Source organism: Phalaenopsis equestris, unplaced genomic scaffold (genome assembly GCF_001263595.1).
Source record: "Phalaenopsis equestris unplaced genomic scaffold, ASM126359v1 Scaffold000484, whole genome shotgun sequence".
In the NCBI taxonomy this organism is placed as follows: domain Eukaryota; kingdom Viridiplantae; phylum Streptophyta; class Magnoliopsida; order Asparagales; family Orchidaceae; genus Phalaenopsis; species Phalaenopsis equestris.
This window is the reverse complement of record NW_018164925.1, coordinates 82371-101174: the sequence shown is the minus strand read 5'-3', so window position 1 is coordinate 101174 and position 18804 is coordinate 82371. Positions and strand designations below refer to the sequence as shown.

Sequence of the window (18804 nt, the reverse complement as noted above, 5' to 3'; positions counted from 1 at the left end):
GCCCAAAAAACCTTGCCATAATGGGGCTACACTGGAGCCCAAAAACCCTGTCAAAACGGGGCCAAATTGTAGCCCAAAATCTTGCCAAAACGGGGCTACACTGTAACCCTAAACCTTGTCAAAACAGGGCCAAACTGCAGCCCAAAACCTTGCCAAAACGGGGCTACATTGTAGCCCAAACTTTGCCAAAACGGAGCTACATTGTAGCCCAAAACCTTGCCAACCACAGCCAGCATGGCTTCAAAACGAACTCAAAACATTGTGAAACCGTGGCTCATTTAGGCACCAAACCCTAGCTATCAATTGTGTATTAGAAATGTAAACACACGGGAATTGCATAGTATGTATATAACCCTCCTAGCACATATTAGACATGGCAAAAGATAAATGAATAAAATTGCAGAGGCATGAATATAAATCATCCAAAATGACAGCTGAGAAAGCACACAAGATAGACTTAAATTACATTCAGCCTCAATTCCAAAATAAAGCCGAAACCGCCCCAACTTATCCCCAAAACAGGGCTAAGAAGAAGCCCTACAAATTCCCCAATGCCAAGCCAAACCGAGCGCCAAAAAGGCCCAAATCACATGGGGCTCCTCTATTCCTCCCCCACCTTTCCACATTTTGTAAAAGCATAGAGTAAAGCCTTCAAGTTTTGTAAAATAATCCACCCATACATTTCAGATTTTTGCAAAATAAGCATGCTTTTCCTCACATCACCACCATTTGACCCACTCCAAATTTCAGCCAAACCGCAAGGTAGAGGGTAAGCATGGAGCCAAAAAGACCCCAAAACAACAACCAAATCATGCCAACAATGAAGTTTAAAACATACCCAAGTGTGTTCTACATGCCCCAACATAAAATAATGAGAATAGAGAACAACTAAGTGGCCAAGAAGTTTTAAGGTGTTCCAAATAAGTGGCCATGAAATTTTAAGGTGTTCACTAGTTATGCTAGCGTGAAGCCCCTCTATTCGACCCCCATCTTTCTGGATTATGTAAAAGCATAAAGCAAAGCCTTCAAGTTTTGTAAAATAATCCACCCATACATTTCAGATTTTTGCAAAATAAGCATGCTTTCCCTCACATCACCACCATTTAACCCACTCCAAATTTCAGCCAAACCGCAAGGTAGAGAGTAAGCACGGAGCCAAAAGGACCCCAAAACAGCATCCAAATCATGCCAACAATGAAGTTTAAAACATACCCAAGTGTGCTCAACATGCCCCAACTTGAAATAATGAGAATAGAGAACAACTAAGTGGCCATGAACTTTTAAGGCGTTCACTAGTTATGCTGGCGTGAATCCCCTCTATTCGACCCCCACCTTTTTAGATTATGTAAAAGCATAAAGCAAAGCCTTCAAGTTTTGTAAAATAATACACCCATACATTTAAGATTTTTGCAAAATAAGCATGCTTTCCCTCACATCACCACCATTTGACCCACTCCAAATTTCAGCCAAACCGCAAAGTAGAGAGTAAGTACAGAGCCAAAAGGACCTCAAAACAACATCCAAATCATGCCAACAATGAAGTTTAAAACATACCCTAGTGTGCTCAACATGCCCCAACTTGAAATAATGAGAATAGAGAACAACTAAGTGAACATGAAGTTTTAAGGTGTTCACTAGTTATGCTAGCGTGAAGCCCCTCCATTCGACCCCCGCCTTTCCAGATTATGTAAAAGCATAGAGCAAGCAAGCAAAATTGAAGCCTGACTCAAGCCTGTGCGAAAATATTCAACGTTTCCAGATTTTGGAAATGAGCCACCAAAAGTTACAAAATTTTTGCAAAAGAGCCACCCAACATTTTCAGATTTTGCAAATAAACAACCCAAAGTCTTCAGATTTTGCAAATAGATCACCCAAAGTTTTCAGATTTTGCAAATGAGCCACCCAATATTTTGATAGTCCAAAAGACATAACACGATTGCATGCATAGGTAAAATAGCACATATGTGAGAATTAAAATTTGGGTGTTAGATTTGTAAATATGCATGAATTGGGTGGTATGTACGAGTTATGTTTCTCAGAAATCCACCTATCAGTCATATAAAAGTTCACATAACTGCATTCCCTGCCACAACTAGAGAGAGGGCAGCAGCAGAAAAATGAATTTCGGCACTATTATCTAACAAATGCTCACTAGCCATCACAGATAACCAAATTGAAAAGGAATAAGAAAATATTTATCCTAATATGTGCATAATCCAACTATTTGAGACATGAAGAGCAGCGTCCAAACCACTTAAACAGTTGAGGAATCAAGTACTATGTATGTAGGCATATGAGGGTGGAGAAAATTTGCATGTGTATATGTTTGCTCTGGGATGAAAAAACAAAGATGTATGTATACAAATTGGTCCTAGGGAAAAGAAAACCAAAATCTTAACATGTACATATATCTTCTTCAAAACAAGAAATCAAAACAGAAGTGCACAGATTCATCCCAATCGTATCGAAACATACCTACATATATCATATATATGTCGCTCAAACCATCCAAGACACATCAAAATATCTAACTTTAAAAGGGTGTAATACACCTTTCTCATGTCCAAAGCTTCAAAGTGTTATACTTGTAAATATAGGAGTTTGTGTGAGATATATAGGCACATAGAACTGCACACTGCTCATGTAAATCCCCTTTTATTTACAAGTAAAACATCCCACCAATGGTACAAGGTAGAACAGGTAATATTCACAGCACAAATGTACAATGGCTGAAGCAAAAGGTAAGCATGAGACATTAAAGGAAACACGCTTAGAAGTGATACTTCCAAAACTTTTTCAAGCTACCCCACAGGAAATACCGAGCAACCAAACAGGAATATCGAATGAGTTGGCAAGAGAAGAAGAAAAGCAAGCAACCATATATATGACCATTTAGATTCAGCTATGCGAACACACAAGTTTTGTATAGTAGGTGCTCAACCAAAAGCCACTTGCAAGGCTAAGAACCTCTTTGCAGGCTAAGCTGACCAAAATGGAGGGGAAAAGGAAAGAATTATTACCTCCTGATAAGCAAGAAAATCAAGCACAAGAATCTCTAGGTCAGAAAGAGAGCTCCAAGAATACCACAGCAAATGCACACAACTGAAAGATCCAACCAACCCAGAATTTTTTTAGCAGCACTTCCCCTCTTCTTAAAATTTTGGTCAACCAGGAAAGCCTCCCCAAATGGGGTTTTTATAGGCAAGAAAGGAAGACACCCCACCTACCAACCCCAGGGTGGTCGAATAAGGTGACGGGAGAAGAAGACTCGTATTTAGGAAGGAGGAAATGAGCTCTCGAAAAGGAGAAGGGTTGGACAGGAGGCAGCTCGAGATTGGCAAGCCGCTCGGTCGAGCGGGGCTCGAGGGGGCGAGGCTCGTCTGGGTCGCGAACAAGAGAGGAGAGCAGAAGCTAGGGCTTCGCTCGGGTGCGGCCGATAGCGCGAGAGGAGGCGAGCCCTCTCGTGCGAACCCAAAAGTTAGTGCACGGGGGATAAGTGTCCGCCGAAGAAGAGGGGGAGTGAGTCAGGTGCATGAGTAGAGATTAAGTGTGATCTAGGAGGAAAAATGAAATGTCTTTTTTTATTTATTAATTTTATAATATTTAATATTAAAATTTCTCAATCCATGCATTTTTCGCTTACGCATAAAATCATAACAAAATGGATGTATCCCCTAGGTAAAATCGACGTCTCGGACGTACCGTCGCAGTCCATTTCGTCATCTGGGGTCGTCTGTGCAAGTTCATCGATGATCGGGTAAAAAAATGTGTCGAATTCGATTTGTCTTCAAATTTCGGGTTCTTGATCGGTTATTTCAAAAATTGACTAATATTTCGATTAATTGTGAAGCCATTACAGGTGTAAGTGACGTGAATTATGATGTTTGTGTGTGAATGTACTAAAGTCATTATGGGTGTCCTAAGGCTTTTAAACCCTACGGAATCTCTCTTTGGGCCTCCACATGATTGGTCCTTAACCACTCGACCAAATGATGATTGTCCGTGAACACAACCACTCGATCAAATGGTGATGGTTGAGACCACACGGGCGACACACCACAAGAATCAGGAAAAGGTTCAAATTTCTAAAAGGGGTAGGTCTAAGTTCTAGTCCTCTAAGATAGTCGATAGGAAACCTTAGAACTAGATCATAGGATCTAAGGAGAGGAGAAATGACCTCAAAATGAGGTCAACAAGGTGCTTGGAAGTCTGCTAGATGGATCGGTAGGGGGAAGTGCAAAAATGCAGGGACAGCAGTTATGATGACCGTCCTGAGTGGTGGCAGAGATGAGTGGGAGTCGATAACAATGGGACAATAGGAAGAAAGTGTTCCCTGGCTGTCTTGGTGGCAGCGGAGCAGTGGGAAGGCTGGGACAGCATGGAGGAGGTGTGGTTTGGGCGGCAGCAAAGCAGGAAGGAAGTGAGAGGCGATTGGGAAGCTGGGGCGGCATAAAATAGCTAACATAAGGCTTTTGTAGCCTTCTGCAGCGACATACTTATAATTGTGAATCTAACAATGATTTAAAAGAAAATTTAACAAGAATCTATTTTAGCATGTTCATTACCAAAGTTATTTTGAGCCTTAAAAATATGATCAAATGACCAAATGGTGGTTAATTTTTTTTTAAATTAACACACCCTACCTTTACTGAACTAGGCATTACACATAGTCGATTTGTACAAATCAATCATATGATTGATTAGATGGGTAAGGTTTGGAAGGTTTTGAAAAATTTTGAATTGGAGGATTTTTTTTTTAGTTTGAGAGAGAATTTGAGCTTTAAAGGGAACACTTGAATTCAAATTTAGACTTTTCTATAGAAACATCTCCATCACTCTCTGTTGGATGCTATTTTATGCATGGAATATTATAGAACTTAAATAACTCAGAGAGGGAAAATCCACTAAAATGCTCAAGAGGATATGAATTAAAATGAATGTAACACCCAAAATCTAGAATCCTTGGCTCTAGCCGAGATCCCCTATTTGTAACTAGATATGCGGTTCCAGGCACTAAAGGGGAGACCACAAAATAACTAAACACATAGAAAAGAAATACTTAAAATATAAGACATGTATCTTAAATAGACACTCAAAGTGGGGGCGAGTGGGCATGAAGGAGTTGCAGGATCTTTTGGAAAAAATCGCAAAATAGTTGTTTGCTCTAGGTTGATCACACAAGTTGGGTGACGCGAGGCTTGGGGGCTGAACCGACCCCAACCGGTTCAACAAGAGAGGGTTCGGTAAAAAAGGAGGTTGGTCGGTCCCCTTCATATTTATGGTTCCTGCCTATTCCATCTCTATTTATATGTGTTAGCTGAATTAAGGTATGTTTTGTGAGTTTAATTTTAAATTTTTGTTAGGGACAACTATCGGCATCCCCTCTTCCCCTTTCTAGGGTTGTATTCAAGGACGAGTGGAACTTTGGTTGTACATTGCTACGAGGTGGTGTTTATCCTTGCCTATTGTACCCTACACAACCTCCCCTCCATCGTCGTATCCTACCGTAGAACACCGGAGACAGCCTCCAACAATCTTCCATGCAGCTCTATTGCATCCTTGTTGTTACCGTAGAACACCCCCAATAGCTCCACCTATAGCCGCACTTTTCCTTTCAACATAACACCATCCTACAGGTTCTTTCCTCTACTACACCCGTACTTCTCTCCTACAACAAATATGTTATCATCCATATCTATCGTTTCCTCTCCAACGCCTGTTCCATCCTCCTGTCGAACCGCTAGACCAACGCCCACAAGCTTGTTGTGTCGCTAACCACCCTCCAATCCCTTCCTTGACCTGCTGCAGCTTCTCCAATCCTTCCCAGATTGGCTACCACCACTTCTCTGTCTTCCAGGTTGGCCACTGCACCTTTTCTACAGCCAACCAGTTGTCCAGCCATCTGCCAGCCTCCAGTAGTCGTTGCCGCCAACTCTTCTCCTCATCAACAAATCCCCTATACCATTATCTCAACCCGTAGCACACTACGACGTCCTCGCCCTAGGGTGTCGCGTGTGTTTGTGTGTTGTTTTCGTCTTTTAAGAGTCCTCACTTGTAACCGTTGGAATTTCAACAATAATATTATTTTTCATCGTGATTTTGGTTAACTCCTGTATCAATTGGTATCAGAACTAGTCTAATTCTAGTCATATGCAAGGGTTTCCTAGCATCTGCCACAACCCAAAAATTTTCTTTTCTACCGCCAAATACCCTTTCCACTACCACATATGTCTAACCCTAATTGCCCCTTGCTGATTTTCAAAATCAGTAACCTTAAATCAATTATTTTTACCATCTTCCACCCCCAAACTTTAAACCCTAGCCATACCACTAAGGAGATACATGCCCAAGCCTACCCGAGGGGAGATACGATGGGAGATTTGCCAACTTCAATAGAGGCTTGCAGACATTAAGGATGAAATCCAATGGAAGAGTCCAAGGGCAGAACGAGAGAATCTAAAGATGAAGCAAAAGACAAACGCCTGTTTCTACCAGCTTACTATAGATAGACGGTGCAAGTTCCAGCTTCAAAAATAGAGAGACCACATCACCAAGTGACCCCCACATCTTATAGGCAGAGTTCAACATCAGGATCTAACATTCAAAATACACCTAAGAGCACAACCAAGACAACTCTGTAAGAGGAAGAGTTGATTTAGAGGAGAGAACAAGTAGAACCAATCCGCAAACCTAAATCTGTCACAGCTAGGAAGTATTCCAAGTGCCACGAAATTGGGCATGTTGCATTAGACTGCACAACTAGAGGGATAATCTGTTTCACGAAATAAGATTTTATTGAAATATTGTGCAATGATACAGTTGATCTGGGAAAAGATGAAAACTACAGAGAAAATTCTCAACCTACAGTCAATAAGGAAGAGACGTTATCAATTTCAGTTAACCCTGGGAGAGGGATTCCAACTAAGATAACAGTAGATCTAGAAGGTAGTGACTTTGATATAAGGGGCATTCATGAAGAGCAAGAGATTTTGATGCCTTGAGTTAGGCAGGTGTTGAGAGGAACATCAATAAAACTGACTTTGGATGTCCAAAAGGATCATGTGCTTGACAAGCCGATACTATACACAAGTCAATTTTGGATAAAAGAATTTCAACAATTTCAAATATATAGCCAGCCACCTTAGTTGCTCCTACGGAAGGAGATTCAAATTGTCAACGATGAGAAGATTTTTAGTTACTTTTGGAAGACAATCGTGAGTCGTCTGAGGATTAAAATTGATTCAACAGTGTACCTCTTGACAGTGGATCAGACAAGATGGATGAACCGCGGTGGTGGGAATTATCTCAGGATCTTTGGGAGCAAAAATACTCTATTATGGGATCCAGGTCCTTCTTGAGAAGAAGAAAATGTCTCTCATGAGTAGTTGCACGTCAAGGTGGCCCAACCTGTTAGAGAAGTCGTTCTAGAGTTAACCCCCCTAATAGCCTTGTTTATCAAACACATTCAGTCGAGTATGAGTGGTAGAAGCATATTATAAATTTACTTGTTCAGAATTTGGCTTGAAAGAACCTACGTTGTTGTGTACCTTTGGTTCAGATTGTGCCAAAAGAGAACGGATACCTGTTCTATCAAGATGTTCTTTGGAACAAAACCGCCTACACAATCGACTTACCGGGAGCATACGACATGACCAACCTAACTACTAGGAAGAGGCAAAAAGCATCGACTAATGAGGTCGAAGCTCCCCTAACCCCGGAAGACTGACGCGGGGCTTGAGGGCAAAACCAGCTTCAACCAGTTCTGCAGGAGAGGGTTCGGTCTAGTAGGAGGCTAAGCCAGTCCCCTCTATCCCTCTTTTCATTAGCCAAGAATTATTTTCCCATTCCTATTTTTGCTTTCCGCATATTCCACTCTATTTATATGTGTGTTTGTTGAACTAGGTTATGTTTTGTGAGTTTGATTTCAGATTTCTATCAGGGACAGTCATCGGCATCCCCTCTTCCCCTTTCTAGGGTTGTATCCAAGGACGAATGGTGCTCCGGCTGTATATCCCTCCGAGGTGGGGTTTATACTTGTTTATTCTACCCTCCACAACCTCCCCTCTGCTGCCTTCATCACCGTATCCTGCTGTAGAACACTAGAGATAGCCTCCAGCTATTTTCCCTCCAGCTCTACCCCAACCTTGCTGTTGCCGCAAAACACCCCCAACAACTCCACCTTCAGCCGTACTTTTCCTTCCCGCATAAAACCTTCTGCAGATTCCTCCCTCCAACTACTACACTAGCAGTTCTCTCCTACAGCAGACCTGCTACCATCCATACATGTTGTTTCCACTCCAACTCCCATTCCATCTTCCTGTTGAGCTGCTAGACCTACACCACCAGCCTGCTGTGTTACTAACCACCCTCCAATCCCTCCTCTGACCTGCTGCAGTTCCTTCAATCCCTCCCAGATTGGCTACCGCTGCTCCTTTGTCTTCCAGGTTGGCTGCCGCACTTTTCCTACAGCCAACCTGCTATCCAGCCACCCGCCTACCTCCATTTGCGCAGCCAAGCCTTACCCTGACCCATAAATCCCCAATTCCATAATCTTAACCCACAACCCACTAAGTCGTCCTTGCCTCAGGGTGTCGCCTGTGTTTGTGTGTTGTTCTCCTATCTTTTAAGAGTCTTTAATTGTAATTGTTGGAATTTCAGCAATAATATTGTTTTCCGTTGTGATTTAGGTTAACTCCAGTATCATTGAGTAAAAATATTAATCAAATCTACCTAAGACCAAGCTTGCTAGTCTACCTAAGACCGGGCAAGCAAGTTTGTTCGAAGCTCAACTAGAGAATTAGGTTCTCTTTGAACTTGTTTAACATGTTTGCCTTGAGCCCGTCCTAGTCATCTCGTCTTCTTGCCTTCCACTTGGGAAATTGTGCACTCATTTCCCGACCTTGTCCAAAGATTCTAGTTTATATCTTTCTACTATTCTCTAACACCTTATTTCTTCAAGTTCTCAAAATCGCTTCTATAATACACAACAAGCACCTTCATGAAGTATGTTCACTCAATTTCTTTTGGTAAACACTATCTCTACCCCCTCAATTTCTAATCCATCTGCAGTCACTCAATTTTTAAATTAACAAAATAGGAAAAAAGCATCAGCATCTAGTCATCACATTTTAGCCTTGCTTATGATCCCATTAACTAGAACCTTCAATTTATCAAGGAATCAACCAGCAACAATTTTGTAGAGCATGATAAATTCCTACATTTAAGGTTCAAATTTCTTAAAATAAACTGTAACGCAACTCATATTTTAAATCATCAAATGTCTCGCATGGGTTGGCTTCATAGAAGTTGACATGCCTAATTACCGTAGAGCTGTCAAAATAATTTTATGCCAACGTGAATATTAATCTAAGCTCCAAAACATTCTCTGCTTTTGTAAGCTAACTATTGGAACACTTATATGATTCTGAAAAAGTTGTCATTTCTATGATCTCAGCTGAATTAATCTATGCCAGATAGTCTTTCATATCTATCATGCAAATCCTTATATGGATATCATTAATAAGGCCTTTCAAGCAAGTAAGCTCGACACTTAAAAATATATTTGCTGAAAGGTCATCTATGAAAATGTCAACTATCCAAATCTTAAATTCATCATTCTAAGCAATCTCTAACATCAACGGAATATTCTATGTTTTATATGGACTTCTAAATGAAACTCCTATTACTTCTGAGAATTCTATTGAAGTTAAGGTGTACGCACGCACTTGTGCTTTGGTAATGTCATTTGTCATATGCTTGTCAATCACTTTAGTATGTCCTTTGATAACAATGAATCAATAGAAGAATGCAACTGCCTAAAGGCTCTAATAACATGTCCATAAAGTTATAATATGTTGACACAATGACATATCTTTTAGTTATCTTTTTTGAACATGTATCTTATTGTAATGCCACATATTTTTTTTCCATTTATTAATAATAAATGGAGGAGAAAAATATAATAAATGGTAACATATAAAGAATAATTAATTAAATTGGCTTGTGGTATTATATAAAAAATGTTAATTTTACATGGCTAGAATTAGGAAGATGTATCACTTTCGCTTCCCATTAAAATTTTAATCATGCACAAATAATTAGTGTTTGAAATTTATCGATAAACATGATCATACATTTGTCTCTTTATTCTTTAATTTGCAAATAATTTAAAATAGTTAAATGGAAAAAATATTTTTGATAGTTTTTATTCCTTGTTTTTTTATAGTGTTTGACACATCTCTTTCTGAGTACAAGCGTAATAAAATATTACGGACTAATTATTTATCTTCAAATGATTTATGGGTAGGTTTTCTGAGAAAAAAAAATAAATTATGTGTTTTACTAAAATTTAAGAAGAGTAACACAATTAGCAAAGTCTAGATGCTTCAAAAATTGTGAGGTCTTATCTCTGACAAAATTTTGACACTAAACATCAATCCAAACAAAATAATAATTAATTAAATAAATACATAATTAGGTATATACTTAAATAGACTTAGGAATAAATATTTATCAATACAAAACCTTTTATCTCTCTACGAGTCAAATTTTAAAGCTTAAAACCATTTCTATACATAATCATTATTGTAAAAAATATATAATATGTAACGGTTTAGCCATTAAATTTGAATGAAATTGATAAATGAAATAGGATTTGCCTGAGAAGGCTAAAGTTATGGTCCTATTAAAGTTATGGTCCTATTTTTGAAATTGATTGCTAACTACTATCTAGCGTTATGGTCCACTTTAATTATTAATGAAATTATGTCCTATTCGAATTTTTAGTTGCAAATCTTATTGTGGTTCATTTCTCTTTGGATGTAAACATTTGCTGAAGATTTTCTAGTACCTCGTTTGAAAGGTTTCATAGTTTTTATATATTCAAAACTAAAAAAAATCCCTCCATATCTCACTGTACTAAATGGAGGAAAAGTGAACTTTAGAACCTCTTTTTGACTATAAATGTCTTTTATGGAAGAATAGTTTAAATCTTTTGAAACTTCTCCAAAGGTCCAAAAATTCTCAAAGTGCTTCAAGCTTTCTTTTCTTTTTCTAAGCTTCTCGATTATAGCAACTCGAGCTCTTCGTTAGCATAATCCTTATAAAAGGATTTACGCTTTCAAACATAAATTTTTGCACCTTTGAAAGTCATTTAACATAACATTATAATGATTAGCTTAAATTTTCTTTCAAATTAAACATTTACTAGCAAATATGGTGATAATGATAGGTCTACATTAAGCTAGCTTCACTCTATGATTACTTGTAGATGAACTCAAGAAGATAAATTCATGAAGACTGAAATTTCAAGTGTAGATCCAAGTTATCATAGCCTAATGGGAGTTATTAAAATTTATTCATTGTAAATTAACTAAATAAGATTTATCAAAAATTTTAATGATGACTAAAACAAATCTAATAAGAACATTGATTTCATTATAATTGAATATCTACAGCTTTAGGGAATTTATTTAATATTTATAAAAAAGTTTAGCATTTATTATCTGCATAGTTTATAATGGATAGTAACCATATGCTGAGAATTTATTTATCTTAAAAAATGATTAATAATATTATTAGAAATTTTATAGAGCTTAAATTTATTACTACATCATTAAATTTGTCATTTACATGTTAATCATGCATAATTATGTTAAGAATAATTAACTTAAATCATAAAAAACTTTAATAGGTTTAGAATTTTTATTTTGTTTGAAAATTATATGGTGGCTTACTAGCACATTTGTGCTACAGAAAAAAATTAAAAAGTTTTCTCCTTTTTTTCTCATTTAATTAATTTAAATGTTTATGATAATTAGTAATAATTAAGATTAATGAAACGACTATAATCAACTTAATCACTATGGGCATTATTCTTGTTCAATTTAATTCATTAAATTGTTTGCATATGATTTAATATATTATATGATATACTTTAATGTAAAAAATAAATTTTTTATGGCCTTTCAAAAAATTACTTATTTCCACCTAAGCCTGGGTAAAACATTAAACGTTGAAGCAACCCCTGGTGTGCAAAGACGGGCTTATTAACTATTTTTTTTCTATCTATTGGCAAGATATTTTGTGAAAGGGTTTAGGGATACGATAAGGAACATTTTGGGATGGTTCGAGTGAACTACTTGTCCATAAATACCTCATGATTTGAATAGTTCTCAGGCAAATGAAAATTGATTTTCAAGGGCTTTCATCATATAAACTGAATAGAAATCTAAGTATAAATCCATATTCAAATCTTCTTGAGCTTTCTAAGTTTTTTTGGAAAGAGTTTAGCAAATGTACTCAACTTTGATGAAGTTGTCCGAACTTATATATTTGTGTTTCTCAATTTTGTCTCTTTTTCAAACGTCCATCCTTTGGGCTTCTTCTTCCACATTATATAACATTCTCTTTTCTTATCTCCACTCATTCTATGTGAATCATTGTTTTGTGATCTTGCTTACACATACTGCAGAGTACATCTGATTAGATTTTTTTTAGGTACTGGTTATCTAATTAATACCAAATATTTGCTTGATTTGTATTGTGCATGCTTTTTCATATTGCATTTTTTTTGCATTAGCAACCATTTAGCCCTTAAAGAAAAGAATTATTGAAGTAGAGAATTGATGAAAAACATTTACATGAAAATCAATGTAGTTTCTTTTTTGTATATTAGCTTGCTATGAATCATCAAATCAAGCCTTCTTATTATTCGTTGACCTACGTATATAATTCACGAGCTAAAATGATTATACGTAAGGCGAGTGACAAACGACAAATGGGATAATTCAACAATAGAAGCTAGATCACTTAAAACATTATAGAAGTTGGTCAAATGAATCGGTTCGCAATCTGGATCGCACACGCACATTCAAACAGTCTAATATACTTAAGAGAGGACCTATTATAATAGAAAAAAGAAAGCATGATGAATATGGCAAGTCATCAACAAAACGAGTAATTTGAGCCCAAATCATCCCGACTGTCAATGAAGTTACTTAAACAACCTCTAATTGCAAAAGGAACTGCATGAACGCGTTCGGAACGTCACGTTTACCACTAGATACACAACCCAACTACAAAAACAGACATAAGGCATTTCGCTAGAAGGCTTTAGGCAAAATCTTGCACGTTCACCACCGAATCTACACCATTTTTGTAGTAACAAATAGGTGAACTTTAGAGCCATAAAATGAAATCTTGCATAGTTCAATTTTCACATTCCCCAATACTATTAGTGTCGAGCAGACCACCTTGAAGAATGTTAAATGCTTTAAAATTTATGCATGAGCTTATTGATGTCAAGTCAAGCATACCACCTTAAAAAATATCAAATGCCTCAAAGTCCATGTGAGTAGATCATATAAATAAACTAAGAATCACATTCTATAAGTATTAAACACTCGCATGTGCTCCGACCAATTTGTTAAATATTTATACACGTGGTCTGAAAGTAATGAAAGAGAAACAGACTACCTTGACTATAGGGCGATGTCATAAGTCTTACTTTAGCTAATTCGATCCTCATCCCTACAGAAACCAAAATTAACAAGATTGAGCAGCCCACACTAAGCTAGTATGATCCTTCTCCTAATAAAAACTATGTTTGACAAGATTGAGCTTCTACCATGTTAGTCTGATCATCCTCCTCACGAGACTAAAGTCAATTGAACTAATACTTCTAATGATATTTAAATAACAGCTTATCCCCGATGATGGGAACATTCATTATACATCTCAACTAGAGGAAATCATTCACAAGATAAAATTTTCAAATGATAAAATCTAAAAACATTTAAATGAATTCGATCACTTAATGCTTAAAGCAAAATCTATCCTCCCACTGCAACCGTTTGCAGGGGTTGACAAACATAATGTTAACTCAATCTCATAAAAAAACCAATGGCATATTCAGTATACTATTAAATTCAAACTCAAAATTATTTTGTGCCAGAAAGGATGCGGTCCAAATTCTCTGTGTCATTTGGCAAATAGACTTCATAAAAAAAACAGTTACGACTAGAGCCCTCTAACCGGATGGTTTGACTAGTAGGCTCCATCAAGTGGTTTGGCCGGTATACTCCACTCAAAAATGGTCGCGACTATAGCCCATATGTTTCCGAATGATTTTTCCCTTTGAGTTGTGAATCATAGGGCATATTTGATAGGAAAAAAAGCACTATGCTAACTAAAGTCAACTTAGATTAGTCCCCTTAGATAAACATTCACCCCAGTTGTACAAGGTTCCCTTGGATGAAACAATCCATGACTGCTAACAAGGATTTTCCTATTAAGTTGGGTTGACTATCTCCTCTGACTAAGTAGACCAGAGACAATGACATCCTGCGATGATGGAATCATGGGATCTCGATCGGGTTTGTCATCAATTCCACACCATCAACTTTTAAGGTAATGATGATAACTTTATGATTTTAGATTTGTTGGTGCTATAGTTAAGTTTGAATGCTTAGTGAATGACTAGCCTTAATCAAAAGTGTTCTCCTATCATCGGGAGGGATAATTAACCATAAAAAGCTTGCAACTATGGGAAACCTTGAACCCTAGATTTTAAGGTCCTTGTAAAATGAGGGTGAAATCTCTGGGTAATGTCTTATCTACTATCTCATCCGCCTTCTAAAAATTTGACCCATAACCTCACAACAAACTCCTTCACTCTTATTTTCTTTTCTTTCATTTCGAGGGAGGCCAGGGCGTTCGAATTTGCAGAGTCCACATTATTATGACAATAATTAAATTATGAGCTTTTTTATTGCTATAAATTATCATATCATAGTTGCCTTTTTGTATAAATCAATTATATCACATTCGTTGTCAACAATGTTATGTTGAAAGTTGTTTGGCGATGCATTTTTCAAATAATTGATTTCATGCAGTAAATTTGTAACATTAATAATTATATTCAAAATAAAGCAATTAAAGCTTTCTTTATGGCCAGCCATGCATATTTGGTATTTCATATCTCTATCATTTTCTTGGCGGGCCCCAAAACAATTAGTGGGAAAAAAAAATTCAAATAAGGAGAGGTCGGCCAACCATGGATGGAAAGAGAGACTTACACACATGCTGTTTTGCAAACATCAAATTAACGCTCTCAGCTAAAGATAGAAAAAAAAAACCAAAAGGCATTTGCAAATTATCAAAGATTGATTTCTTGAAATCAATCTTATTTGAAAGGATTATTAATGTTTTGAAAAGATTCCAAAGTCCACCAATCTGATGCATGGCTCACAATCACGCATGGAGCAAGAAGAATGGTGTAGCAAATTTAGCAAGAAATAATGCCAATTTAAAATTTATTGGATGGAACGGGATTTAATTGCATTAATTTTAAAGTAATAAATTATATCATAAATTTATTACATGAAATTAATTGTTTAGAAATAAATACAACAGCAAACAATTTCCAACAAAAAATGATGACAACAAATATGATATGAATAATTTATAATAATATAAATAATTTATAATAACAAATATGAAAGCCCACAATATGATAATTTTCATATAATAATCTTGAATCATTCTATGTGTTAATTCATAGCAAGCCATTGTACAATAGAAAATTAAATATATTTACATATTAATGTTCTACAACAGATTGCTTTCATTGCAGATTTCTGTGTTAATATTCTTGAGGTAATATCCTATAAATTGTGGTTTAACAGTTGAACACTTTTTTAATAGGGACAGCCAAGCAAGCTAATCCTATTAAATTTAAAAAATTATGTGAGAAATATATGATACCCATTAAATTAAAAAATGGCTATTACATAGGTAGACAATTGACCTTATTTTAACACTTGGACACTTTCGTATCAGTTTATTGCATCTTGTTCACACTTCGAACACCACAATAATGCAATTTTCTGGTATTTAATTTGTATTTTTAATTGTTAAATTTGTTAGCTCTTTTGAGTCATAGTTAGTGAGTTGGAAATTTTTGAAAGCAAGTTCAAAAGTATCGATCATACAAACTTCCCCACCCCTAAACCTCTTCAATTATAAAAAAAATTATTAGTTAAATGCTTGCGAAACAATAAATTATGGGCATGCACGAGTCTAACTTTAATTCAGGATGAAAAAAAGCATCAATTTAAGCAATTTTATTAACTCCTTCGCAAAAAGTTATTTTCAAGATTAAACCCATGAGCTCTACTTGATTACTAGGATCGGGGTAATCTATCTTCTGCATAAAAACTTGTGTACATTTGCTAAAGAAAGAGCGCACCTTTATCTATTATGGGAGCGGAGCAATGGGATAATAGCCAAACCACCCGGTCAGTTTTTCACTCTTTCTGGTAAATCCCCAACACTCTCCACCCCCCTCACCCCCCCACACCCCCTCTCTACTCTTGGATGGCGTAAAGCGAACATCGACAAGGGCTCTTCTTCCATCTGAGGCTTTGGGTATTGGTGTCATTATACGAGACAAGCAAGGGACAGAGATTCGTGGTGCCAGAGAGCACTTTGAGCATTAGGACAGTGCACAAGTGGAATTTCGAGCAATTCCGACACTACATACCATTTGTGAAAAATGGATGTTCGAGTACAAGAGCATTATTATTGAAGGCGACAACGCAAATATTATGATGTTATTGCAATCCACCATGGAGAAAGGCACTTGGCAAAACTGATCGAGTGAATCCCTGGACATGCCTTTCTTTTAATTTTAAGCAAGTTTTGTTCTTTCTTGCAAGTTATGATTGTAATAGGGCGGCTCATTTTTATGCCAAGCTAGTCCTTGATGGCTTTTCTATTTTGATGCATGTAAATGACAATAGGGAGCTTTCTTCTTTACTTGTAGATGATAGGTGTCATTTTTGTACAAGATGAATGCATACATGCATAATTTTGTAACCTTTTTGATATTTTAATGCAAAATGCAATATTTCAAGAAAGAGCACGCACATCAACACTAGTTGGAGTACTAGATGAGATGCCCTACATAAGGAAATGTAGCATTCTCACCATTAACTGAACAGATGCATTTTCTCTTAGTAGTTAATTAAGAATGAGTTCTCTGTTTTATCTCTCTCAAAAAGGATAACAATATCAACGTGGAAGGCTGCTTTCAGTAGTTTATATTAAATAATTCTCGCTGGCCGTAAGCAATGATATGAACATACCAAATGAAAGAAGGAAGGCTGGAAAATAAGTTTAGCTTAGATTTGAAATTATTTGGATAGATGGGCTGAAGATATGGACTTAATAGCATACTCAATTCAACAACCATCAATAGGAAAACATAGAAATAAGCCAAAATGTAAGCAAATAAAAATATTTCAAAAATGTTAAGAACTGCTCAATATACCTTGACTTTAGCATGGGTGTAGACTGTACGATGAAGGTCAGCACGAGTTGAAAACAATTTATGGATTGTGAGATCTGATTCAAAAGTTTATAAGAAAATGCAGGGATTCAGAAATTAAGGGGTTCGGTATCTGTGAAAGTGCTAACATTCTTTAGCAGGATAGCATATTTCATCATCCATTACACGCATACTTTGCAATAACCTACAAGAAACAACGAAGACAATTACAAATAGTAGCAAGGGCATAACTATTGTATGAAGAAAAAAATATTTTTTCTTCAGCAATCACGATTCATATTAGGTACCAGGCATTTGCTTTGAAACTTTTTAATTCTCAACAGCAGTTGAGTTGAAGGAAACAGTTCCAACAAAACAAAGTTGCCAAATGACAAATAAGTAGGGGTCTAAAATTTGTTCAAAGCTAATATTTAATGATCTTCACCTCTTCTTTTTTTTTACAGAAGTAACATGAAATAATGAAAGTGAAAAAGGCATAATGCATCACAAAAATTCTCCGCACATGAACAAAAACCTGATGTGCCTTTTATAATAGAGAAATGCATTCTATCTTAGAGGACAGTAAAAGTCATGCTAGGAAAGACCAATAGAAAGTAAACACGATCTGCCTATACAGTAATACCGATTTGCTGTTAAATTGAAACAGAAAAACTTTAAACTTGCTATTCAAAAGAATATTGAGGCATTGTGAAAGGATTCGCAACACAAAGATTTGAGAAAGCTATTTCTCTGAGGTGAAAGGTTTGAGCCACATAATTTGTAGATTATTACTCATCACTCAAAATTAAAAAAAAAAAATTAGCACTTCCAGGAAATCACATTTTTTATTATTTGACTTCGCAGTCTACATACTTCATCTAGACTTCCTTAAGAAGTCTATTTATTAAGTCTATTTATTAATATTTAGTAAACTTCAAAATGTGACAGAGGAAAGCATAATGAATCTATAAAAAAAAAACATTCCTAGAGTAATAAAAGTGTTTTCTAGAGTGATCATCAAACTCTAGAGGTTGTTTGGTCGGCAGCAATAAGAGTGCATTGCATTCCAAATAAAAAGAATTTGAAAATTTATTTGTTTTGTTCAGAAGAAATTGGAATTCAATGTAAAATAACATTGTATTTGAAATTCAGCAGTTAGTTCATTTTATCTGAATTTGGAATTCATCTGATTTGGCCGAATCTAGAAAACATAGCTGAATGTAAAATGTAGTATGTCTGCCCTCTACGTTCCATTTTCAACACCCAAGTCTTTTATCTTCCATAAATATGGATGATGAATTGATAAGATGGTAGACATAAATACATATTACATGTTGTGGAAAAAGACAATGCAAAATATATTTAACATATCATATATAGCAACATAACAAAAAGAATGGAGAATCCGCAAACCAACTCCAAATCTTTTATCTTCCATAAATGATAATGATGATTCTATCAGTACTTGGATTTTG

General features: G+C 36.2%; 1 protein-coding gene across 1 annotated transcript in view; it reads right to left on the bottom strand.

The window, feature by feature from the left end:
* LOC110028029 (deoxynucleoside triphosphate triphosphohydrolase SAMHD1 homolog) overlaps positions 1 to 18804 on the bottom strand; it is a 60323-nt gene that overhangs the window by 6261 nt on the left and 35258 nt on the right. The window contains exons 11-12 of the mRNA XM_020729729.1: positions 17479 to 17534; positions 17333 to 17406 (exon numbers count right to left, since the gene is read on the bottom strand). Of these exons, the coding sequence (XP_020585388.1) occupies positions 17333 to 17406; positions 17479 to 17534 (130 nt within the window). The remainder of the gene's footprint in view (positions 1 to 17332; positions 17407 to 17478; positions 17535 to 18804) is intronic.